This window comes from Phodopus roborovskii, unplaced genomic scaffold (genome assembly GCF_943737965.1).
Source record: "Phodopus roborovskii unplaced genomic scaffold, PHOROB, whole genome shotgun sequence".
Taxonomy (NCBI): domain Eukaryota; kingdom Metazoa; phylum Chordata; class Mammalia; order Rodentia; family Cricetidae; genus Phodopus; species Phodopus roborovskii.
Window position 1 is genome coordinate 37352742 of NW_026126410.1, and position 27396 is coordinate 37380137.

General features: G+C 38.7%; 1 protein-coding gene across 1 annotated transcript in view; it reads left to right on the forward strand.

Moving 5' to 3' along the window:
* Positions 1-27396, forward strand: part of Dnah5 (dynein axonemal heavy chain 5) — a 261268-nt gene that overhangs the window by 144184 nt on the left and 89688 nt on the right. The window contains exons 43-50 of the mRNA XM_051182604.1: positions 2315-2556; positions 7449-7625; positions 8167-8368; positions 9889-10031; positions 10710-10844; positions 22786-22908; positions 23495-23708; positions 25078-25301. Coding sequence (XP_051038561.1) covers positions 2315-2556; positions 7449-7625; positions 8167-8368; positions 9889-10031; positions 10710-10844; positions 22786-22908; positions 23495-23708; positions 25078-25301 — 1460 coding nt within the window. The remainder of the gene's footprint in view (positions 1-2314; positions 2557-7448; positions 7626-8166; positions 8369-9888; positions 10032-10709; positions 10845-22785; positions 22909-23494; positions 23709-25077; positions 25302-27396) is intronic.

A 27396-nucleotide genomic window follows, 5' to 3' on the forward strand; every position in this document is an offset into this window, starting at 1 on the left:
GAAACGAAGAGGTGCTACAGTTGAGCCACATAACTTTCACTTACATTTGCATTCTTGTTGAGCCTTCTGTTTGTTGTTCTCTGGCTCCAATTATCTCAAGTGACTCCTCTCAGGCTGGTCCCATTGACTCCCGAAATTACACACTGAAGAAAGGATTTAGGTGATATCACATACAGACTGCCTTTTCTTTTCAGTCTAGCTCTGCCTTCAGTGGTCTCTTTCCCAATTGCTCACCCCTCTTTCTGAATCTTGAATGCTTGGTCTCAGAAACCCTTCATCCCGTTGGCCTCCTTCCTCTCATATTTACTAGGATGAGATGTCTGGGAACGGTTGGAGGCTGGAGGGACAAAAATGGAGTCCCTCACAGAAATTTAAATGTTACATTGCCTCTGTTTCAAGACCTCCTGTCTCTCTCTACGCAATGGACTACCTCAGCCAGGCATGGGAGTCCCTGGGATTAAGGTCCTAGAAGACTAGGTGGATAAGGATTCAGTGGTGACAAATAGAAACAAACATAGAGGCAGTTTGAATCTGAGTGTATTTTGCAGCTTTCAAGCAAGGCCTTTTATAATAAAACAAATATTTTCTCAGAGTTTGTGTTCAGTGAAGCAATACTCAGATGACATCATTGTTACTATGGCACAGTAACATACAATTTATCCAGGGCTAAAACAATAAATCAAAAAATCATTCAAGGCTAACCACAGCTAACCGCCTGATTTCTAAGATCAGGTTAATAAATTTTTATGATCAATTATTGTTTGATATCTGTTACCTAGTTCTTGTGAAGTCTTGGAAACACTGAGCTATTTTGACTCTTTTTATTAAAAAGCTTTTTTTTTTTAAACCGAACATTTAAACCCTCTCTTGATGTACAGCCATATGAAATTTTATTGTTGGGAGAGTTTTTATCAATACTGTTTTTACTTATGTGAATGACGTGAATGATTTGAAAAGTTCTGGTTTTCCTGGAGAAAAGGTCATGGTGAGTGAGCACATCTCAGGGGACAGTTTCTTATTTATTTCTTTTGTTTAAAATGACAGCGTAGGCTTTCAGGAACATTTTGCTAATATGAGAAAAGAATAGAAGAACAGAAATTGCCGTGAGAATTACGGCTCAATATTTTTCTCTGGTCAAGAGTTTTCACAACCATTTCCAGGAGACCTCCTTCTTTTGAAGTTGTCACCTCAGTCTGTGGAACTTGCCACACAGAATCTACTGGATTTGGTGCGATATCGCTACATTTTTTTTTTTTTTCTAGAAGAAACCTATACAACCCCTGTGGCTTTAAATGCCACTTCTTAGCTGAAAGATTCTATATTCTAATATCTAGTCCTGACCTATCTCTTAACTTCTAGCTCAACAACTCTCATGGGATCTCTGTCTCTTGGGATATGCAAAACTGAATTTTTTTTTTGACTCTGCCTGTCCTTCTCCATTGTTTTTTATGTTACACTGATGTACCACTCTTCCTCATCTCGTTTGTTAGGTCTGGTTTCTTCCTGTTCTAGCCTGTCTTATTTACTTCTCTTCATCTCTTTGGGGTACTATAATACAACATCATAGACAAGATAGTTGGTAAACAACAGGCAGACATTTACTTTGTACTGTTTTGCAGTCTTGGATCCTTTCATGGACAGAGGGATGAGGGATTTCTTTCTTATACCAGGACACTAATCCTATTCCAGAAGGCATTCCTTCATTCTCTAATCCTATACATTTAAAGAATAAGATTTCAACATCTCAACTTGGAGGGTACAAAGCACTGAGTCCATTTTATCACCTGAAGCTTGTTCTTACTGCAGGGTCTTTGTACTTACTATTCATAGATGGAAAAAAATTTCCACCTCCAGGTCTTTTAATCACTTCATTCTCTGTGTGTGATACTTCACTGATCACCTATTCCAAAATAGTGCCTCTTCTCTGAATCTGCTTAAAATTTCTTTATTGCTTCTCCAATTATTTGTCTGTCTTTTCCACTTAGAGTGTAAACTCTCTGAAGGTGTTACACTATCTCACTCACCATCATATCCCAACCCCTAGAACAGTGCTGCATACAGAAAGGTGCTTAGTGAGTACTTGTTGAAGGAACAAAGGAGTTTTGGTTTAACTATAGTTTGTACATATCTGCCACATAAGAAACTTAGAAGGTCCTTTGTGGTCATACAACTTAGTCACCATTGAGATCAAAGCTTTATTTAAAACCAATGGGCATTATATACAGCTCCAGTGCTCTTTGAAAGTATATAGCTACTTATGTATATACCCATGTGCTTGTGTGCTCTTTTCCTCTCTTCTTGGGTGGCATTCCAGGAGAACATATCTGGATAGTTCTTGATGGTCCAGTTGATGCCATCTGGATTGAAAATCTGAATTCTGTTTTGGATGATAATAAAACTCTGACTCTGGCTAATGGTGACCGGATTCCCATGGCTCCAAACTGCAAGATTGTTTTTGAGCCTCATAACATTGACAATGCTTCTCCCGCCACCGTCTCAAGAAATGGAATGGTTTTCATGAGTTCCTCTGTCCTTGATTGGAGTCCTATTCTTGAGGTATGTTGAAGTCATTTTGTATAATTAAAAAGGGAAAAAGTGTCTTCATCAGTCTTTGTGAGCTGATTCATCTGCAGCTGGTGATGTACATGCCTCTTTATAGTACTGTTTATGGAAGGCCCTTGAATGCACAGGGATGTTCAGACCCTGATTGTCCCTCACAGGCTTCTCCAGCCCTCTTCTAATCACTCAGCACTGTGATTTCCAGGTAATTGTCAGGCCTACGTGAATCAATAATCCTGCTAAGGGGTGTGTGAGGGCTGAAAAGTAAAATTTAATTTCATCACTTTGTGGATCCATGGTGGTTTTGAAAGGCACTTGTTCACATAAATTTTGAGAACAACCATCTTAGAATTTTAACTTAAAGACATTTTGTTAAAATTGCATATAGAGAATTTTTTTATGAGTTCAGTAGTCACAATATTAATTTTAACTTTGTGGTTGGAAATAATATTTCACATAATATCACTTCAATTTATGAACAGATATAGTTGTTTATTACTGTTATATATTTTAGAATATATTAACTAGAATTTTATTATAGTTACATACCTTGCAAACTTATATATTTATTAAATACATATTATAAGATAAAAATAAATGCTACTGGATAATCCATGTGATGTTTAAGACACAGTTGTCTGTCTAGATTTTTAATTTTTATTTGCCTTCATGTATATTTTATACTTTTAAATTTTAAATTAGAAACAATCTTATTTTACATATCAATCCCAGTTCCCTCTCACTTCCATCCTCCCATGCCTCCCACTGACCTCCTCCCTTTCCCATTCCACTTCCTATCCACTCCCCAGGGAGGGTGAGGCCTTCCATGGGGGGGGTCATCAAAGTCTGTCATATCATTTGGAGTAGAGCCTAGGCCCTCCCTTGTGTATTTAGGTTGAGAGAGCATCCCTCTATGTGGAATGAGCTTCCAAAGTCCATTCGTGCACAAGGAGTAAACACTGGTTCCACTGCAAGAAGTACTATAGACTGCCCAGGCCTCCGGGTAGGGTCCATGAGCTCCCACTTGCTCAGGTCATCTGTTTCTGCATATTTTCCCAGCATGGTCTTGACCCCTTTGCTCCTCATCTTCCCTTTCTATAACTGGATTCCAGGAGTAGAAGCCAGGAAATAATCAAATTGAGGGCTGAAATCAATAAAGTAGAAACAAAGAAAAAAATACAAAGAATCAATGAAACAAACAGCTGTTTCTTTGAGAAAATCAGTAAGATAGATAAACCCTTATCCAAACTAACCAAAAGACAGAAAGAGAATATGCAAATAAATAAAATCAGAAATGAAAAGGGGGACATAACAATAGATACTGAGGAAATCCAAAGAACCATCAGGTTATAATTTGAAAACCTATACTCCACAAAATTGGAATATTTATGGGAAATGTGCAAATAAAATCAGAGATGAAAAGGGGGGACATAGTAATAGCTACTGAGGAAATCCAAAGAATTATCATGTTATACTTTGAAAACCTATATTCCACAAAATAGGAAAATTTATGGGAAGTAGACAATTTTCTGGATAGATATCACCTACCAAAATTAAATAAAAAACAGATAGGCAAATTAAATAGGCCTATAACCCCTAAGGAAATAGAGGTTGTCATTAAAAGTCTCCCATCTAAAAAAAAAAAAAAGCCCAGGGCCAGATAGTTTCAGTGCAGAATTCTGCCAGAAATCCAAAGAATACCTAATATCAATACTCTACACAATTATACAAGCAGAAGGGTCATTGTCAAACTCTTTTTACGAGGCTACAATTACCTTGGTACCCAAGCCACACAAAGACACAACTAAGAAAGAGAAATACGGACCAATATCCCTCATGAACATTGATGCAAAAATACTCAATAAAATACTGGCCAATCGAATCAGAAGAATCATTCACCATGATCAAGTAGACTTCATTCCTGGGTTGCAGGGATGGTTCAACATACAAAAATCTATCAATGTGATCCACCATATAAACAAACTGAAAAAAGATCATGTTTATAGCAAAGTGATTCTGCCATTCCTGAATATGACTCCAAAATCACTTTTAAAGATTTCATACTGCGTAATTAGTTTTTATATCCATTAACAATGAAGTACAGATGCCCTTAGATGTGCAAAAGTACTCATCAGTGATAATTTAAAAGATACAGATAATTGTGTCAGGTCTGAATCCCACCAAGTTATAATGTTTAGGGATGAGCCAAGGTCTTCTGATGAGTCAGTATCACAGTATACTTTTTTGGTATATCTGTGCTTGGTGATCACAGACATAATGGAATGCAAGAGAATTGTAATGACATGATTCCCACCATCCCAAATATTTAAATTTCATAAAGTTATTTGAAAAATATGTGTTAAATAACAAATATTTAGCTTGCTTCTTATAAAATATACCTCTATTATACCTTGCCTGGACTTTTAAAGTAATACTACACCTAATCACATCTTCACATGTTTTTAAATAATGCAGAGCTGCATACACACACAGGAGACTTTTTCTGAGGGGCAAAGCTTGATTCTTCATTTATTATTCTCTCTGCTGGATATTATTTTCTTTTCTACTGTCTTATGTTTTCTTCTCATCCCTTTTATACTAACCAAGACAAAGATTTCTGTGAAAAAAGATTACCTTATATGTAACAAGTTATATATTTTCCAGAGGCAAATTAAAAGCTTTGCATAAGAAAAAATTACATTGAGTTACATATTTTCCTTAAGACCAAATGTAGTTAAACATTTTTATTTGTATTAGTTTTCCCACCATAATATGTTCATCCAAAAGTAATGATTCTTATAATTGATTAATAAAGTTTTAAGCAAGCCAGGTATATTTCAACCAGTTTCTTTGTACTGTCAGGCAGCTTTTGTGATTTCAGGGTAGCAGGTTTCTACTCTAGAGCAACTTAAACAAGTGATCAGTTCTCCACCTATTTTCCTTTACACACAATAGGGTCATTTAATTTCCTTTTACAACTTTGTTTTTCCAAGGTGCATACCAGGGTCTGTGATTAATTCTGTAGGTTACATGACCAAGGAACTCAGAACTAGCCTTGGGTTAGGGACATAATTGCTTTCTTTGATCATCAGTCTGTTTTTTTCCACAGACAGCATTCATGGGTCTATAATGCATGAAAATTCCTTGTTCTCATTTTCCATCTTCTGCAAGTCTTACATCTAACAAAGGGGAAGTTAACTCTTAGCCTATATTCCTCCCCTTTTTTTTCTTGTATCTCTCATTGAAGCAATTGATTGGCAGCATTTTTCATCTTCTGCAAGTCTAGCAAAGGGGAAGTTAACTCAGCCTATAGTTGCCTTTTTGTGTGTGTGCCTTGTTGGAGCAATTGGCAGAATAACCTAAGTCATGTTCCTAATCACATGATTCTTACGAACTGTTCTAATCACCTGTATCTTTTAAGCTAACTCAGAAAGTCCATTTAAATTATCGATCCAACTAAGCATCATTACTCATAAAAATCACCTTCATTATTATCTGCAAGGAAATTGCCCAGTGAGGAGTGAGATATTCCCAAGAAATCATTACACCATACTAGATACAGTGGAATTTCTTCAAATAGAATTCACACCATGCCAAATGCAGTAGGATCATGGCAGCAGCAGAAAGAAGGAAGCACAACAGAAGCAATCTTGGGGATTTGGGGATTTGCCCATCCAGGATGCACCCAGAGTAGGTTTGTTACCCACTGAGTGTATCCCGTAAGCTCAATTGCTGCCTGCAGCCCCCGTGATGTGGTTACTGGGAGAAGAGCACACCAACTGATTATCCAGTGCCAAATGGCTATCCCTGAAAAGATGCATATAAGCAACATGCAGACTGAGCAGGTTGTGTTTGTGTCATTGGGAATATATATGTGTATGTATGTATACACACACATTCATGTAGTGACAATTAATGGAAAAAGAGACCACGAGTTTGAAAGAGAGTAAGGAGGGGTATATGGGAGGGTTTGAAGGGAGGAAAGGGAAGAAGGAAAGGAGGCAGTTATAATCTCAAAAATAAAAGCAATAATAAAAAAATCACCACAGTGCTCTCTTGGACATCATCAGGAAGAAGCAGGATTTACCAAGGACCAGACTGAAAATGTTAGAGCAGGGTGCCATGGCCTAAGATGCTAACAAGGAATCAGACAACCCATGGAAGGCTGTGGTGGTGGAATGCCACCGCAGGGAGACTAGCCATTTTCTGGTTTCCTTAAATTCTGTGCCATGTTTTGTTAATGTGGGATCATGGTAAGCTTACGAGTTAATGACTAATTCAGAGTTAAGATTTTATTGCTTCTGTTTTGAGTCCTAATCCTTTCTTGGGATGTTGACCTGGTTGGGGGGGGTACACTTGTCTCTTGACCCTATGAGAATTTATCTAAAGAAAATCTGGAACTGTAGGTCAGTGATGGAGTTCTCTGGTTACATTCCCAGCACTGAAGAGAAAATCTTAGGCAGTACTTTTCTCTGGATGCTAAAAACTTCTTTATTTAGTACTAACTGACAAAATTGTCCACCTTTTTTCTGAATATCTTTGACATTTTCTATATGACTTATATTGTTAAAAGAAATTAATGGAAATAGCTATGAACAGACTCAGTGAGTGTTAATTCTGGCCTTGCCACATTCTGGTTGTGGGACCAGGGTGGGTAAATGAAGCCAGAAGTGTCAGAGGGACAGTACCTCTATCTCAAAGAATTGTTTTGAATATTTAAATGAATTATTATATGGAAGAGCTTATAGATAGTCCTGGTTCATCTTAATGCACAATAATCCTGTGCATAATTACTAGCTGTTAATTAATTTAATAATGCTATGAAAATGTTTATACCCCTAAGGGTTATTTTCCTGGTTTCACCAATGCACTGATGTGTGAACCCACAGGGTTTTCTCAAGAGACGGTCTCCTCAAGAGGCAGAGATCCTGCGACAGCTGTATGCAGAGGTTTTCCCAGACCTGTATCGTTTCAGCATCCAGAACCTGGAGCACAAGATGGAAGTCCTGGAGGCTTTTGTGATCACGCAGAGCACTCACATGCTGCAAGGGCTGATACCTCCAAAGGTAAGGGGTTGCACCTCCCTCCTGAGCTCACAGCATTTGAAACCAGATTTGGTTAGGGTCGATGAGCACGTGGTGAGGGTTGGGAGAGGTTTCAGACATGCCAATTTTTTCATCCATAGCTTTCTTTGAACAAAGCAAGCCATTGGCTTGAATTTTGCTGCTGGTTAGCCATTCTTTTTGCTTAAAATATTTCTACTATATATATTTTTAATTTTATTTATTTTGTGCATGGGAAGAAGTCGGAGAACTTCTGGTTGTCTTAGTCTGCCATACAGGACAGGGGAATTGAATTCAGGCTATCGGGATTGATGTCAAATGCTTTTATCCACTGTGCTATCTTGCTTGCTTGCTTTCATTTATTTGATAAACAGTTAGTACCCGTGGTACTTGCTTTCTCCTTTGCTCCCCCTTGTATCCATTCTTTTGTTCTCTTGGGCACAGTTAATGTCTCTTTCCTAGGTTTATTGTTTTCATTCAGCAAAGATTTAGATGGAGACTTGAGAACCAAGTAACTAAAAGAGAGTGGCTTGTGCATCCTCAGGACCAGGCCGGGGAGGTGGGCCCTGAGCACCTGGGGAAGCTGTTTGTCTTTGCCATGATGTGGAGTGTGGGTGCAGTCTTGGAGTTGGAAGGGCGTAGGAGGCTGGAACTCTGGCTACGCTCGAGAGAGGTGCCCACTCCACACCTCCCGCAGCCGACAGATCCCGGGGACACCATGTTCGACTACTACGTTGCACCTGATGGTGAGCACACTTGCACTCAGGGTACAAGGCAAGCTTGTTTCATCCAACGTACTGTTGTGTTATCAAAGTGAGAACTGAAACTCTTGATGATAAAATTGAAATAGAAATTTTAATGTACAGAGAAAGCCAGTAATTGTTGTTTCCCCAAGCTTCACTTTGGGTTCCAGGTACAAGTTCCACTTGTGTGGCAGGTGGTACCTTTAGTGATGTGAGTCGAATTGAATCAGTTTCCTACTCAGATTCACAGCAGCCATTCAATGGAACCAATAATTGATGTGAAAAATTACACTCAAATGTAGGTGTTTATATCTAAGGATAGCTATTTACTTATCTATGTATCTCTATATACATTAATATATACTTTAAAATTACATATGCATGAACATACATAATGCATATGTACATATATATGCGATGAACACAGAACCAACTTTATATTTTGATATGTGTTCATACACATGCCACTTAGTATCTTTCCCCAGATGAAAAGCTTGTGAGATTTGACATTTAAAAGTGATTAATGGCTTCAGGAACATTGTTTCTCTCACACTTTTCTGTATTTTTATGCATGCCATGTTATTGAAAAGCTACAAACTAAGAAAACAGTCTTAAAACATTTCTGAATGTGCCCAAATAGAGGACTCTCTTTGGAGTAGTTGTTGTTCTTTTGCTGAGGCTGATATGGTGATGAAACAGCAACCACAAAACACAACAAATCCACAAGACTTTATTGGGGAAGGGAGTGAAGGGAGGGGTTTAGTGGTTTCTTGGGCACATGGTCTTACATAGCTCAGACAGTCTTCCAACTTATTATGTTCTTGAAGATGGCTGTCAACTTCTGATTTTTCTGCTTCTGCATCCCAAGTGCACATATCACAAACATGTGCCACTATACCCGGCATCTCAACTAGTTCTAATTTTCAACCTGGTAGAGCCCAGAATTATCTGAGAGGAAACACAAAACTTAAGAATTCTGCAGACCACACTGCTCTGTGTATGTGTCTGTGGGGGATTGCCCCACATCAATCATTAAATGATCATTAAATGATTCGGAAGGGTCCAGCACACTGGGGAGACACCATCTCTACACAAGTGGCTCTGAGCTGTGTAACAAAGCCAGCTAAACATTAGGCAGAAATCAAGACAATGAGTGAGACAGCAGGCAGTATTCCTACACGGTTTCTGCTTCAAGTTTCTGCATTGACTTCCCTCAGAAGTGGACTGCAACCTGAAAATACAAAATGAAACAAAACCTTTCCTCTCTAAGTTTCTTTTGGTCATAACTTTATTACAGCAACAGAAAAAAGTAGAACCTGTTTTGTGTGGGGCTAGGGCTTTAAGCCAGGCTACTGTACATGCTAGATGGTCACTCTACCAGCTGGGCTATGACCACACCCCCTTAATAATTTTTGTTTTTTAGTGAGAATTGAAGATATCTTTGTGACATTTTGTAGATGCCTGATCATTACAGGGATGTACACTGTTAACTGGAAGGTGTGAATACCTTCTGTTCTTCCCAGGTTCCTGGAGGCATTGGAGCATGTGTATACCAGAATACGTGTATCCACCTGATATCACCCCAGAATATGGTTCTATCCTGGTGCCAAATGTAGACAATGTGAGGACCGACTTCCTAATTAAAACCATTGCCAAACAAGGCAAGGTATGACACTTTAACTACTATTAGTGTACTTTAAAAGAGAATGTGAAAATATAAAATTACCTAGCATTTATTTCACACTACTTTCTGTTTAGAATAAGTGAAAACATTACCTAAATGAGTAAACTCCTTCTATTATTTCACAATGGCAGCCTGATGTGTCAAACAGGCCTGATTTCTAATTTGCCACTCTTCACAAATTAGTTGAAGGAAGTGAATTTTATCTTGTTTTCTAAAACAATTCATTCTCTTTTGGTTACTGACTCAGTTTGCTATGGCCATCACAGCAAAAATAACAAAAGCTTGGGTGGTTTAAATCATGGCAGTTTCTTTCCACAGTGCTCGAGAGTGAAAGCCCAGATGGGATGAAGGTGATGTCTGGGTTGGTTTCTGCACAGGCCTTTCTCATTGGCTGACAGACGGCCCCTCCTCCCTGTGTCTTCCCTAGGCCCTTTCCTGAGTGCATGCACCTCTGGTGTTTCTTTGTGTGTCTAGATCCTTTGCTTCTGTCAGGCCATCATTAGGCAGGATCAAGCACCTTCATGGCCCCATTTGGGTGGCCACCTCTGTAGAGTCCCTTTCTCTAGGTATTGGGAGATACCGAGCATCCTTGTTTCAGTTTAGGAATTGGGGGGTGGGAGGGGCACAATGCCGTTGTTTTCAACAACTCCTATATTTTAGGCTGTGCTGTTAATTGGTGAACAAGGAACAGCCAAAACAGTCATCATCAAAGGATTTATGTCAAAATATGACCCTGAAAGTCACATGGTCAAGAATCTGAACTTCTCTTCGGCGACCACTCCACTGATGTTTCAGGTATTGCCTTTGAATTTGTTCACAGGTGCCAGCTGGGGAGGCTCAAGGTGTTTCCTGTGTCTGAGGAACCTTGTCAGACTTTCTGTAACCATGACTTCACGCCAATAATGTCTTCTACCTTTCAAATGTAGGTTTGCTATATTCTTAAGGAACTAATAAAAAAGATGGGTAAGTAAGGTGCCACAGGCCTCAGTGGTGTTTACAGCATTTGTTTAGAAATGTAGGAAAAACAGTTCAAACCTGAGACATAGACACTCACTTTCTGAGTGGGCCACTAATAAATAGCTCAGGGGAAAAAGAATAATTAGTTATCTGTACAGGAAATTATAAAGTGGAAAGAGACAGCCTGCAAAATGCAAGAAAACCTCTGCCACTTATTCAACTGATTAGATAATCAACATCTAGAATACTTAAGGATGCAAAAAAAAAAAAAAAAGAAAAGACAAAGAAAAAAAATGGAAAACAAAGTTGAACAACAACAAGTCCCCAAATAATCCAATCATAAAATGGAAAAATGACATGAACAGACATTTCTCAAATAAAAATAAAATACAAATGTACAAACATGATGAAAAATGTTCAAAATATTTAGAATTAGCAAAATACAAATAAAACTGTACTGAACCTCTCTCTTTCCCCATCAAAATGGCTATTATGGAGAAAACAAATGAAGACAAATACTTGTAAGGATGCACGACCAGTGGGGGAAGCCATTATACTCTGTTTATGGGAATGTAAATGAGGGCTGCCACTCTGCAAATCAGCACAGAGGTGTCTCGGTGTCTCAGAACATTAAAAGCAGAATTTCCATATGATCCTGCTATTCCGGCTCTGGATGCACTCTATAAAGAACCAGAATGAGTGGATTATACACACACTTGCTATGTTTATTGATGCACAATTTCTATAAACCAAGTTGCAGCATCAGCTGAGGTGGCTGTCAGCAGATGAAAGGATAAAGCATGGGATACGTAGCTGAGCAGTGGGGTTTTATTCAGTCATAAAGAAGACTGGGAAAGGATGCACTGCAGACCATTATGTTAGGTGAAATTAGCCGGACTCTGAAGGATACCCTCAGAAGCGGCTTTGACTCTTGGGTAGATACTTAGAGTTGGCTATGTGTGTACCATGTGAAAGTTCTGCCTTAAGCATTCTGAGGAGCCTCCATGCTGATATCCACCAGTGTGTTGTCACTAGATTTTATGCTTTCTCCAGACTATTTCCTATATTGTCAGTTTGTCTTGTCCTTCACTGGTGTAACATGCTAGCACGACTCCCATGATAAACAGTAGCAGGGTATAAACACACTGTGTCATATATCCTTGCATCATATGGTAACAGAACAAAAACCTAAGATTTGCACTGCTTTAGTCAGTGGGGCTTCAAAGACTGACCCGAGTATGCAGTGGTTGACTGTTCCTTCCTATGCTGGTAGGAAATTATGTAACACTATTGCAATTAGAGACAAAAGTTTCCCTTAGTGTCTTTTATGCACAACTGCCAGTTACTATTTAAATTATGAATGAATATCTGTTCACTCATGTGGTGTGTGTGTGTGTGTGTGTGCGCATGCATGTGTTTGCATGTGTGTGCAAGCACATGTGTGCAGTGATCATGGAGGTCAAGCATCACATACCATTGAGATGGAGTAACAAACAATTGTGAAACACTTGACATGGTGCTGGGAATCAAACTCAGGTCCTTGGCAAGAGCAGTATATACCTTTAACACACTTGAGCCATCTCTGTCCAGCCCCTTATTGTTTTTTAGTGATCAGTTATTTTCTGTATTTTGATCAACTTCCTTTGTATTGAAAAGCAAAACTTCCTTGGTGATGGATGGGATTTATCTGTGGATAGGATGAAAAGTTTACGATGTAGTTAAGAATTATGCCAGTCTAATCAAATGGCAGTAGAAGACTATTCTTTAGGATACACGGCACCACCAGCCTTGGGTAAATGGCTAGGTTTCCAGTACCAGGCATAGCTTCTCTCTGTTGTGCAGGCCTTAACTTCATTTAGATGGCTGCTAACTATTGCCAAGATCATTGTTTATGTTTATTGTAGACTGCATTATGTCACATAAGAATATGTTCATATGAGTATATATTGCACATTGAGTATAGTCTCTGTACTCTTCCTTTTCATCCACATTTCGATTTGTTAGGGAAAATGTAGCTATGTGGACAGTTTCATATATCACAGATACATGGCATGAAACTCAATAAGCATTCTGGGTGAGTCTTGAACTCCAGATCCTTTTGCCACTAACTCCCATGTGCAAGTGTTAAAGGTATATATCATTATAATGGTAAACTAAGGAAGAAATTATTCTTTTAATCCTCCACCCCCACACTCAACACATTATTTGAGGGACTAGAGAGATGATTAAAAACACTTTCTACTCTTGCAGAGAACCAGAGTTTGATTTCCAGCAACCTCATGGCAGATCACAATGCTCTGTGGCTCCAGTTTCAGGGATCTGACACTATTTTGGCTTTCATGCTCACCATGCGTGCATAAGGTGACATACATGCATACAGGAAAGCACACATGAAATGAAAATAAATGTATACTTAAAATTTTGTTTGAAAATGTCATGTATATATATAATGCACCTGGATCAAATTCATCCTTACCTTTTTCATCCATCTCTTCCCTCTATTGGGTTACTCCCAACTCTATGTGCTCCCCATTTTTTCTTATATCTTTGCATTTTTTATTTAAAATTAAAAAATATATATGTATTTTACATATCGATCCCAGTTATCTATCCCTCTCTCCCTCCCATGGTCCCCGACTCCCCCTCCTATCCCGTCCTTCCCCCACTCCAAAGGACTCCAAAGGGAGGATGATGCCTTCCAGGAAGGATCATCAAGTCATTTGGAGTAGGGTCTAGGCCCTCCCTTCTGACTCTAGGTTAAGGGAGTATCCCTCCATGGGGAATGTGTTCCCCAAATCCTTTTGTACACCAGGGATACATCCTGGTTCCACTGTCAGAGGTCCCTTAGACTGCCCAGGCCTTGTAACTGAGACCCGTATTCAAGGGGCCTGAGTCAGTCCAATGCTGGTTTACCAGCTATCAGTCAGGGGGTCATGAACTCCCTCTTGTTCAGATAAGCTGTCTCCATGAGTTTCTGTAACCTGATCTTCACCCCTTTTCTTATCACTTCTCCCTCTCTGCAACTGGATTCCAGGAGTTTGGCTCAGTGTTTAGCTGTGGGTGTCTGCTTCTGTTTCCATCAGCTACTAGACAAGGGCTCTATGCTGGCATATAAGTTAGTTATCAATCTCATTATTAGGGAAGGGCATTTAAGGTAGCCTTTCCTGATGGGAGATGCCATTATGTATATATGTTTCTCATACTGGTTTAATGAATAAAGCACTGTTGGCCAATAGGAAAGCAAGATAGGCAGGACTAGGAGACAAGGAGGAAAGAGGAAGTAGTAAGAAGGAGTCAAGATGGAGAGTCTGGAGAGAGCTGGACACCAGCTGGCTCTCCGAGGGTAAGAGAAGACCACGTGGAAATACATAGATTAGCAGAAATGGGTTAATACTTAAGATAGAGCTAGCCAATAAGAAACTAGTACCTGGCCAACAGCATTATATCAAATACAGAGTCTCGGTGTGTTATTTGGGGCTGGCGCGGCAGCGGGACAAGACCAGGCAGAGGGCAGAAAAACCTTACTCCTTACACTTTCCACTGTTGCTCAGATTGTTAGTTGGGGTCATCCTTGTAGGTCCCTGGACATCTCTAGTCAGTTTTCTCTTCAAATCTATAATAGCTCCCTCTATTATGGTATCTCTCTCTCTCTCTCTCTTTTCTCTTGTCTATTCATCCCCTGATTCAATCTTCCTAGTCTCACATGTTCTCCTTTCCTCCCCTTCTCTTTCTTTTAACTCCCTCTCCACTCACTGCCGCCCCCCTCCCAATATGCTCAGGAGATCTTGTTTCTTTCCGCTTCTGTGAGGGACCTGGTATGAATCTCTTAGGTTCCTCCTTGTATCCTAGTTTCTGTGGAGGTGTGGATTGTAGACTGGTCATTTTTCGCTCTATGTCTAAAATCCATATATGAATGAGTACATACCATGTTCCTCTTTTTGTGACTGGGTTACCTCACTCAGGATGGTTTCTTCAAGTTCCATCCATTTGCCTGCGAATTTCAAGATTCTATTCATTTCTTTTCGCTGAGTAGTATTCCATTGTGTAAATGTACCACATTTTCTTTATCCATTCTTCAGTTGAGGGGCATTTAGGTTGCTTCCAGGTTTTTGCTATTATAAATAATGCTGCTATGAACATAGTTGAACAGATATCTTTGTTGCATGGACGTGGATCATTTGGGTATATGCCTAAGAGTGGAATTACCAGGTCCTGTGGTAGACTGATTCCCGTTTTCCTGAGGAACTGCCATACTGATCTCCAAAATGGCTGTACAAGTTTGCACTCCCACCATCAGTGGGAGGAGGGTTCCCCTTTCTCCACATCCTCTCCAGCTTAAGCTGTCATTGGTATTTCTAATTTTAGCCATTCTGACAGGAGTTAAGATGGTAGCTCAGAGTTGTTTTGATTTGCATTTCCATGATGGCTAAGGATGTTGCCTTGTGCTCCTTGTAAGCCAACTGACTTATTTAGTGATGCCAGCATGTGCACAGGGATGTCCATAGAAGTATGGGCAGCCTATGAGGGGGTCACATCTCTGAAGGCTAACACATTATCTCCCCCCAGAAGCCAGCAACTGCTGATAGCTTTTTAACTAGAAGTAGTACTTTGTGAGTGCCTCTCTCATCGTGCTGGGATTTTTGGCTGGAGAAATTTTGTGCAGGTTTTCTGCATACAGTTACAAGACTGTGAGGTCAGGTGTGTAATGCCCCTGTTGTGTCTGGAAATAAATTGTTTTGTAGTAGTCCTTCACTACTTTTCTCCCCTCTTCCAGTATGATTTCTGCCTATTCAGCTCCCCCCCATGTGTATGTGTGTGTGTGTGTGTGTGTGTGTGTGTGTGTATGTGTGTGTGAACGAGAGAGAAACAGATAGACAGGCAGAGCAGAGATAGAGATAGAGATAGAGAGAGAGATCCCATTTAGGGCTGAGCATTCCACAGTTTCTTTCCTGCACATTGACCAGTTGTGCTATTAATATACTCTGATTAATTATAAATATTATTGCAAAAATATACTGCAAAAGAAGTTTCATTAATAAGAATTGAGAACTACAATTATGTACAGGCTTAGAGATAACTATTTAGAAGTAAGCTTAATTCTAGGTCCATTTCGCAGAAAATTAGTGTTCGGTTTTACCTTAGAACCTATGACTCAGTCAGCCACAGGCTCTTGGTTAATAGTACTGGGAATGAATTATGTCCTGTGAAGCAGGGCTTAAATTAGATCAGAACCTGTAGTGCCAAGCCAGTCATTATTGTAGCTTACAAGATTCACACCCGAGTATACCATCGATTTCCTTTCTCTTACAGTAGCATGCACAGCCCTTTCCTGCACTATAAAAGCTAGCCAGTAGGGATGAAGCTGCCAGGCTGGTACTACCTTGATTTCTTCATGTCATGTAACTCAAATATGCTCTGTCTCCAGCAATCAGATATTCCATCAAGTTCTGCAGGGTAATCCATATCAGTGCCATTAGCCTGTAGCGTTTGGTGGATTGTGAGACCCCACTGACCAATAACTTGAAAAAAGGTAACTGGCATCTATCACTCAACTTTTTGTTTGATAGTCTATGATGTCCAGGGAGGGAATTTGGGGGAAGAAAATCTTACTGTCAGTCTATACCACAGTTATTTGAAAATTTTAATGTTTTTATAAGGATATTAATAAAATTTGAAAAAGATATCACCAAACATTGTAATTGGAAGGCAAATATTTATGAAAAACAAGCTTATATAACTTTGCTTCTGTTGAACTTTGCTGTTCTTTGCTTATTGAAATCAAAATATCAGCTCAATGAAAATTGTTGAGGGCATGGATAATTCACGACTTATTGCTTAATTCAATCGGTGACATCAGAGCACCAATACACTAAGAGTATTGATCGGATTTCTGGATAAGACTGCTAACTTCATTATGCTCTTGTGCTAGAGATGAAATTTCCAGTAGTGGGTAGCCCTCTGCAAAAAATGACATCTGTACAGTGTTTTGGCATAGAAGTCTAGATGAAATGTCAACCCGGAATTTCAGATACTTAAGCAGTGGTGTTTTGAATTATATTATTATTATTAATTTTTATTTATGTGTAGGTGTGGAATAGAACACTAAATTATCCTAGACTAGTAATGGAATATAGCTACACATGTATATGTACACACACACACATACACACACATACACACACACACACACAGATATCCACATACACAGATACTCACACATTTCTTACCACCATATACATATGTTTTTGGTACTGCATCATATTTAAGTAATTTTCATTAGCTTTACTTTAGAAGTACAGTGTTCTTTAAAAGTTATGATTATAGTCTTATTTGAGAATGAATATTTAAAAAAACTTAAGTGTGATTTTTCTTTTTATCAGCTAGGGTAATTATCTCTGTTTTTGAGAATTCAGTCCGTCTTTGGCTTTTAGTGTGCCTGGGGCAACATTGTTAGAGATGGCTATAGGTGTCTGGCAGGCATCCACTGGGATGCTTAGTTCTCAAAGTTCAAGGACACGAAGCCTCCTCCTGTCTTGTTATTTCATTACCTCACTGTTTCTTCTCTTGCCCGGAAATACCTCTGCACTCCCAATTCTGCTTCCTGCCCAGGCCTGCTTGATTGTTGACCATCGACACAGTCTATCAGGCTAGACTCAATTAGTTTGAGAAAGCTTTCAATTCACCAAACCCCTATAATTAATGTTCTCACCATAATCTCCAGTCAGTCTTACTAAACAGCAGGGGAGCAGAGCATTTGTCTCTTAGTCTTCCTCTTATGCTGATCCCAAGCAAATTGAAATTGTAGATGAGAAAGTAGCTACTGCCTACCTCCTGTCTTCTACAGTGATACTGCATAGTCAAACTGAGAATGTTGTTACTGCCAGGCTGCTTCCCAATGGTTCCGGCTGTGTCAGCATCTTGTATCAGTGGGAGGTTCCTCTTTGCTTGGGACACTCAGGTTTATAGTCACTGTCTCTTGTTAGTAATTAATCATGTCTCCTAGGTCTATCCATAGTGTCTAGTTTGGATAAAAATTTTTCACTCAGCTCTAATTACATTTTGGCCAACAGACTTTATTATTATTATTATTATTATTATTTTTTAGAAAACAAATGACCCATTTTTCTCCAAGCCCAGTGTTACTTTTTTTTCTAGTTTTAAAATTATTGATTCATATTTTTGTGATTTAAATAATCCAAAAATATGAAAAGAAGAAAATGAAAATTAAGTAACTATCTGTTTTTTTTTAAATTTTGTTTTTTTGAGACAGGGTTTCTCTGTGTAACAGCCCTGGCTATACTGGAATTCACTTTGTATACCAGGCTGACTTTGAACTCACAGAGATCCACCTGCCTCTGCCTCTGCCTCTGCCTCTGAGTGCTGGGATTAAAGGTGTGCACCACCACACTAGCAACTGTCTTATATCCATAAACTTTAACATTTAAAAGTGATAATCATACAACACACAACTCACATCATTGTGGCATCAGAACAAATCGTGTAGGCCATGCTAAGCAAAACTTTATCTGCAAAACGTAAAGTATGGGTTGTTTTGGTGAGCATGGAGCTTGGTCCTTCAAGCCTCTGCAGACCGATTTTTGCTTCTTGAAGTTTTCTTTCTTGTGTGTTAAAGAACTCTTTTGGCTTCTCAGAACAACATAGTACTAGTTTCCAGAGGAGACCCTAACATGCTTAGACATGTTAATATATCAGTTTTCACTATTTATCCTAACTGTTCATTGATTGATGGTAAAGTGTAAGCTAGAAGCCAGGTCCCATTACTTTGCTGTGTTTTTACTGCCCCCTCCCGCCTACTTCCCATTGACTGTCTTTATCTGCTTTAGCACTCACAGTGGAATTATCAATAGTGTGCTTCTTTTACTTTTAGCTTTTGGTTATGTATTTTTATGTTTTCATCTCAATTCTAGTATCAGATTCTAAGTTTTAAATCTCCCATGGAACATTGTATGTATATCCATCTGTCTATCTGTCTATCATCTATCTTGCAAATTATGTAGATTTGCGTCATGTCCCATTCACGGAGACAACCGTGTGAATTAATGGCAATTCTCAGAACTATCAATGAACAATCTTTTGATGGAACAAAGCCCTCTCCAGTATAAGGTTCTACCTCTTTCCTGGCTAGAGGAGCAAACGTGTACAATTCCAAGTTTAGGTGATGTGATAAATACTGCTTATGATATACTGTAAGGACTGTTAGTTGCAGAGGATGAAGGTGTGGTTAATTTAGGAAAACTTACACAAGTGAATGGGATGGAAGGACTGACTACTTTGTGTTTCTGTATGAGAGGTGTTAGCGTCTGGTTTGGAGCTATAAAGATTAAATTGTCTATTGAGACGTCTATTCAGAAAACTGAACTACCCTGAGCTTTAGATCTCTAATAGGTGGAAGGATGAGAATTTTCCTTACTCCATTCCTAAGCCTACTTTGTTTTCTAAGCATCTGGTTTTAAAACTCACTTCTGTGCTTGGAAGCAATGCTGGTTTCCTTTGTCTGTAAAGTATAGATAGACAATGAATCAGAATTTTGTTTAGGGCCTATAGATTAAAAGGCGAAACCATGGTGACCATGACCTCCAATTTCAGAGCAAAGTTGTTGTATTTATTATCAAGGAAGCATCCAGTCTTCAGCTAGAGATCTGAGCTTTTTACCAATCAACAGGTGAGTTGGAGATAGTGACGTTTATGGAAGCTCATTCATCTAACAACTTGTTTTCACAAGGCCTGTTGGCTAGTGCACATCTGGGAGATGTTTTGGGTCATATCCCTAGGAGTATATGAACAAGGGTCCCATAATGAACTACCCCATAGGATGAAGGCCACTTCATAGTGTGTGTTTTATTGTTATCTGAGTACCAGTTCATAGATGGAAGATTTCTAGGGTAAGCAGCAACCATCTTGAAGCTCCTTGTAGGTCACTCATGGGAATCCCTTGGAGTAGTCGGCAGGGTTATACCACCCTTTAGTAAGGCTATTTAGAACTTAGAGCAGAGATCAAGATGGGGGAAAAAAAAAGATTACTGCCAGCATTAAGAGGTATCTGACAGACAGTTGCAGTAACTGTTCAATAGGGAGGTTGGACTGGACCAAGATGTATAAGAGGAAGTGAACACATGGATTCATTCACATTGTGGTTGGATAAGACCAGTTGAATGTGTGTTATTGAAGGAGAAATCAAACACAACTCCAGAATTCCTGTATTTACTTACTAAGGTATAAAATATACATGGTCTCCTGTAATTTTCTAGATACTAATGATACAGTGAGGAGTAATATAGGTACGATGCCTGTACATTTTATTCTTGAGTGGGGGAACAGATAGTAACTAAATAATAGAGTACACCTATTTGGAGTTTATATCTGTTTATGCTGATTTTCATGATACTTGAGGCACCCAAGTGGGGAAGTACAGTTGTTTATTTGCTTGTGCTTATGTGTGTGTGTGTTTATGTTTGTGTGTGTGTGTGTCTGTGTGCGTGCATATGTTTGTGGAGTCTTATGTGCATATATGTGGTCTCTGTGTGGAGGTTAAAAATCACCTTTTGCTGTTGGTCCTCAGGGAATGTTTCACGGATCTGTAAACTCATCAAATAAGAAAGGCTGGCTCTTCAGAAATTTCTAGGCACCTGCCCATCCCTCCCTCTCCAACACAGAGATTACAAGTGTGTGCCTTCATACTTGGACTCACATGACCAGGACTTAACCAGTGGGGCTTCCTTCACTGCCCCTTAGTTAGTTATTGATGCCAGTTTAGGATCAGGTTTTTCTGACTTGGAAATTCATTAGAAAATTGTACAATGGGAAGAAATCTTAGAAATTTAACAACATAGCTCCACATTCACAAACTGCTTCATTGCTACTTTCTTTCTGTTTTTGTCAGCATAACCACTTTTATGATATATTTATCATTTCCTGTCACCTAAAAGAAATTAGGGTCATAATGGTGAGGGAGAAAATGCAGGTATGTGGGTCTTACTCTGTATTATTCTAATTATCCCATCTATGGATTTTAGCTCTTAGAAGGTCCCAGAAGACATAAAATCTTCACATGACAAAGAGTTCTCATTAATAGACATGGGATGTCTGGGAGGTTCTGGTTTGCCATGGGGGGTTGTCAGGAGGTTATTAATTGGCTTATGTATTTAAATTCATTGTAAATCAGAGCTAAATTTAACCTAGTACATTAAATAGTGTGCTTTTATGTCAGGGGAATATGTAATTCTCTTTTCTATTATATAATTTCATGGGAGATTTGTTTTATAATTGAATGAGTTGTGACATATTTACATGTATTTCTATTGAAAATGATGAAAACATTTTCACATCTTTCATTGCTGCTTACTAAAAAAGAATATGGAGGCTTACAGTTTGCAATTACTTTGAAGATTTCTGGAGGCAAATATATAGCTACTTCCTTATATTTGAGTGCATTTTATAGCTATATATTGGTTTTAAAAATAATTTTAACTGTTTACTCTTTATGTGATGTAAAAACACATTTTTTTTTGGATAGGAGAATTCATTTTTATTTCAGTGTGGTTTCACTCACCCTGCCTGTATACAGCTTCTAACATGATTTAAAATCATACACAAATAGATCTTACAATTGTAGCAACACCTTGAGGAATTTAGAACTCTGAGCTTATAGATTTGGAGAACTGTGAATTTCTTGTTTGTTCTTGTATGCTAAATTCCAGTTACTTGGTCTATGCATTTATTTTAACTTAAGAGCAGTTGGTAATAATTAACAGCAACACAAAGGAAGCTAAGATTGAAAAACACAAATGATTATTGCTGTAGTTTGTCTCTTGGAAAGTTCTAAGATAAAGACAAGGAACCAGTCACTCAGAACCAAGTAAGGAGTGCATTTTGATGCTTTATTTCTAAGCCATGGTGGACTGCAATGGAAACAAACACATGACCACTGCCAAGAGTCTGAGGCTGTTTTTAAGACAGAGAAAGAACATGTACTTGGGAGTGTAAGGAGTGGGATCTGGAAGGGGCTGGGGGTTAGGAAAGAATATGATAAAAAATGCTGCATGAAAGTCTCAAAGAATAAATAAATTAAAAAAAAATGAGTCCAAGATCTTTGCTGTCCACTCTCTCTCCTCCTTCAAAGGCTCCTTTTAAGAGACCCAGGGTTCCTTCCATTGCCTTGGATGTGTATAGCACAGTATGGCCACTTCTCCTATCAAGGAATGAAGAAATGGGAGGAGAGAGTGGGCTTTGCTCTCTGTGCTGTTTTGAGAAAGACTCATGTGGCTGCAACTGCTCCACAGCAGAGCATCCGGATCACATAGGGCAACTGGACCAAGTGGCATTGTAGCAGCTTTTAGTTAAGTCAGGCTGTACAGCTCAGGCCATGGACGTAGGAAGCCTATTAGACAATAGCTCCGTTTGACAGAATCTCTGATTGTGACAAAGCTTTTACAGTCAGGAGTCATTGGTTTAGGCACAAGGAAATGGAAATAAATCCTCATAAATGGACAAAAGATCATCATCTCCACAGAATTTACATTGATTAGAACTTCACTAGATGGTAAATGACAACAGATTTTTAAAGGTTGCAAATATTATGCAAAATATTTTAGGTACTAATTAGCTTGGCAACATTATGGAGGACATTTTGGCCTTATATAGGTAAGTAACTACACTGCTATTTAAAAGGTCCTAGTTTTGTTTGTTGTTTGTTTCCAGTAGTTGATCATGTCTTAGGGGAGATTTCAAAGGCATTCCTGTTGGTGTTCTTGTTTAACAGAGGACAATAGAGAGCTATGTGGATAAACGTATGGGCACAACATATGGTCCTCCAGCAGGGAAGAAGATGGCTGTCTTTATTGATGATTTGAATATGCCAGTAATCAATGAATGGGGTGATCAGGTATGTTGAGCCTACTGTATATTTTTATTTTGCTAATTTGTAACTGATTTGTTCTTCAAAGACTAATTTTTTTAAAAAAATATTTCTTTAGCATGCAATTTCTGAATTCCCATAGACTCTCTTTTGTAGAGAAACTTAAGGAATTACATGGTAGGAACATGTCTGTCTGTCTGTGTGTCTGTCTGTCTGCCTGTCTGTCTGTATATCCTCCCCTCCCTTTGTGTGTGTGTGTGTGTGTGTGTGTGTGTGTGTGTGTGTGTGTATGTGTGTACTCTCCTCTAATGGTACTTGTGAAGCCAGAGGTTGTTATCAGGTGGTTTTCTCTGCCACTATCCAGTTTTGCGACAGGTCTGTTTAAGCAAGGACATCACCATTTTGCTGGCTGGCTACTGAGCCCCTGGTGTTCACTTGTCTCTACTTCCAATCCCAACTCTAAGGCTATTGATGTGATCAACCACACATGGCTTTTACGTGGATATTGGGGAATCTGAATTTAGGTCCTCATGCTTCACCATCAAGCACTTTACTCACTGAGCCTGTCCTTAGCCAAAGGAATGGCATTTCAATTCTAAATTATTTTTCTTAGGTAACTAATGAGATTGTCCGACAGCTGATGGAACAAAATGGATTCTATAACCTTGAGAAACCTGGAGAGTTTACTAGCATTATAGACATCCAGTTCTTGGCAGCCATGATCCATCCTGGGGGTGGACGCAATGACATACCACAGCGATTGAAGAGGCAGTTCTCCATATTTAACTGCACCTTGCCTTCAGATGATTCCATGGACAAAATCTTTGGTAAAATGGTTAATAGAGGGCAAGGGAAAAGAGGGACACCTATCCTCAGCAAGAATGTACCCAGAGGACAACACAAAGATTGGGAGGGAGGTTCTTTGGTTTGCAGCCTTATTACTGTTTTATTTTGTTTCCTACAGTGATTAATTATGGATATTAATGGAAATGGATGGCCTCAGTGTATTATTTTCTTCTTCTTTGTTGTTGTTATTATTATTATCATTATCATTGATTATTTCAGTAGCTGTTACTGGATTCTCAAGCAAGGATATTAAACATGACATATACAAGGGCTAGTTTTCTCATGGACAGCCTACATATTCATTTGTTAAGAATATGTGGCTGACACTCTAACATAGAATGACAATGTACAAAGCAGATAAGAGTCCCCCATCTGACTATCAGGGTAGTCAACATAACTGTAATCAATTACTGATGGATTAAACTTGTAGTTCTTCAGAGATAATTTAATTGAAGAGCTACTAACTCAATATATAGCCAAGTATATTTAATTGAACAATGAAAATATATTTTTACTTATCCTGGATGTACTCTTTGAGGGGAAAAAGTGTGAAGTTATGAACAACTCTCTATTGGTATTAATTTAGAATTTCTGAAACTGCCACTGACACAAAACTCATTAAGATTACCCTAATTAATTTCTGGCAGGACAAAATGTCATCTCATCACCCCAGGCTAGGAGAGTGTGACAGTGCTCTCTGCCTTCAGTCACAGCGGTGGGAAGGTTTGGAGAGCAAATGACATTTGAATTATCTAAACTTGGGGAAAGTAAAGTAGATGAGAAGGAATTACTACTATCACTTTTAATTTTTCTTTGGTGTCTGGAAAATATGATGCATAAGGAAAATTATTTTATAATGCAAGGAAGTTGACAACAGAAGAGGAAACTATAGAGGACTTAGGAAAACCTCTTATCTTTTTTATAAGTCAATTTTATATATTTATTACTGTTATTTAATGATATTAAATTAGTGTACTTAGTGTTTTCAGTGGTATTTGTTTTCTTAAATAATAATCATCATAATAGTAATTTAGTATATTAGACATAGAATCTAGAGCTTTGCTCTAGATTAGGCAAATGCTCTATCATCAAGCAGCTTTTCTCCAGCTCCCCTGGCAGTATTTTTAAATCAACACTCAGATATTTTGAATGCTGACTTACTTAAGCCTACCACTAGCTTTTGAGTATTAGAAAAATCAACAGACCATTAATTGATGTGATTGCCTGCACTGACTGGCCATCTGCTAAGACTGTATGAGTACATTTGTGCAAATTTTGCATTGCCATGCTTTTCTTCTGGACTGAGTCAAGGAGCCATTTGTTGGAATGAGACGGTCCTCTCCTTTCCAGGTGTGATTGGGGTGGGCTATTACTGTGTGCAGCGAGGCTTCTCAGAGGAAGTGCGAGATGCCGTGACAAAGCTGGTGCCCCTGACACGCCGCTTGTGGCAGATGACCAAAGGGAAGATGCTCCCTACCCCTGCAAAATTCCACTATGTGTTTAATCTTCGAGACCTTTCTAGGGTCTGGCAGGGCATGCTGAATATAACTGCAGAGGTCATCAAAGACACAGATGTAAGTGACACTTAGGATGTGTAAAAACAGTTCACATTGCCATTTTCTTATCCTCTATATTTAAATTTGATTTTCATGTGAAGTCTGAAACAATTTGGAACCCTTAGCATGCTATTCATTCCTTCATCCATGTCTGGCTAATATTTAGAGAAAAACCCTAAATATTACATTAGAAAATTCGAGTTATAATTTTCAATTAATTAATATATATTTAAGGAAATAGTAAATAAATAGTAAACAGAGTTATCATCTGAGGGAGTCCATATTAGTTTCTTTTCCGGTTCTTGTGATAAAATATCCTGATTAAAGCTATTTAAAGGAGAAAGGATTTATTCTGGAACTTACTTGGAAGGCACAGACTGTTCTAGTGGGGGAGGTCATGGTGATAGGGTGATGCAGGTGGTCACATGGCATCCACCGATGGGATGTAGACGGCAACGAATGCTGGTACAGAGCTTGATTTCTCTTTTTGCATCAGTCTCTGCCTGTGGAGTGGTGGTACTCATGGTTAAGTGAGTACCCACTTCAACTGACTGGTTCTTGATGATTCAACATGGGCATGGACTTGTGTTCAAGGTGATCCCAGTTCCTGTCAAGTTGACAGTCAATATCAACCACAGGCTAGAATAGAAGAAATCATTGGTTTTTGTTTTTTTTTTATAATATGCTATTTTTCTTCAATAAGTAATGGGCACTTGACTTTATTCTATAATAGTTCTGGTAATTTAAACTTGACTTTCCAATTTAAAAAAGTGTGCTTATATTTATAAGTAAGCAGCCAGAGTGAAAAGAAACCATTTTGTTGTTAATCACCCATGATTTTTCCCTTGTAACTAGATGAAGTAAAAAGAATTATCCATTCTGCTCCAATTAAAAAGAGGCAGCAGAGTAGAAAATTCATTTAATATGAAAACCAAAATGAGCCCTTGTAGATGTATGTGAATATAACACTCCTTAAGTTGTAAGACTTTCCTTCTAGCTAGAACAATACCTTAAAACACCAGTATGTCTGTTACCCTCAGAGTGTGACCCTGTGCTCAGACTAAGTCACAGGTGGCCACTTTCTTGACCTTCCTGGAGCTGGGGATATAGTTTGACGACTGACCTCAGGAGTACTGGTTACAGAAACACTCAGGGCAGACTTAAAAACAAATAGTTGGTAAGCATGTCAAGTGTCCACTGTCACATGCCCTCATCTCTGCTCCAGCCACACTCACTAACTTTTGATAACTAGACGATGATAGGGGAAATTTCATAATCCTTATGACAAAATGACATTGGTTTTAGCAGCAGCGAATATTTCAAGTTGATTTATAAAAGTTAAAATGTATTATTATTGTGTGTACACAGGTGTGTGCATGCAACTATATGTGCCTACACACATGCGTGCGCACACACAAACACACAGATACAGAGACATAGTCACACACAAAGATACATTCACACATACACAGAAACACACACACACACACACACACATACAGACACAGTCACAGTCACAGACAAAGACACATACACACAGATATACACATACAGAAACACAGACACAGTCACACACAGACACAAAGACACATGCACACAGATACACACAGACATACACACACACACACACACACACACACACACACACACACACACACACACACACACACAGGCAAGCATGCCATGGCTCCCACGTGGAGGTCAGGAGACAACTTTGTGGAGTAGGTTCTTTCTGTCCACTTTGATATGGGTTCCAGGGATCAAACTGAAGAAATCAAGCATGCATGGCAAGCACTTTACTCTTCAGGTCATCTGGCCTGCTCTCAAGTTTCATTTTCCTTTTTCAGTGTTATTAATAAATTAATGAAATTGTGGAATGTGATTCTCATCTGCTATTTTTTAGTAGCCATTCTGGCCATTTATTTTAAATCAATACAAACAATTTTAACAATTGACACTATTGCAAACTTTTTCTTAAGAGAAATTTTTATATTCTGGAGACCAAATAGATTTTTGTCATTAATAACAAAACCTGACTTGGAAGGTAAGAAATTACTATTAATATTTTAAACCAAATAATGAGATTCAGCAAATATTATTTTTATTGGACTAG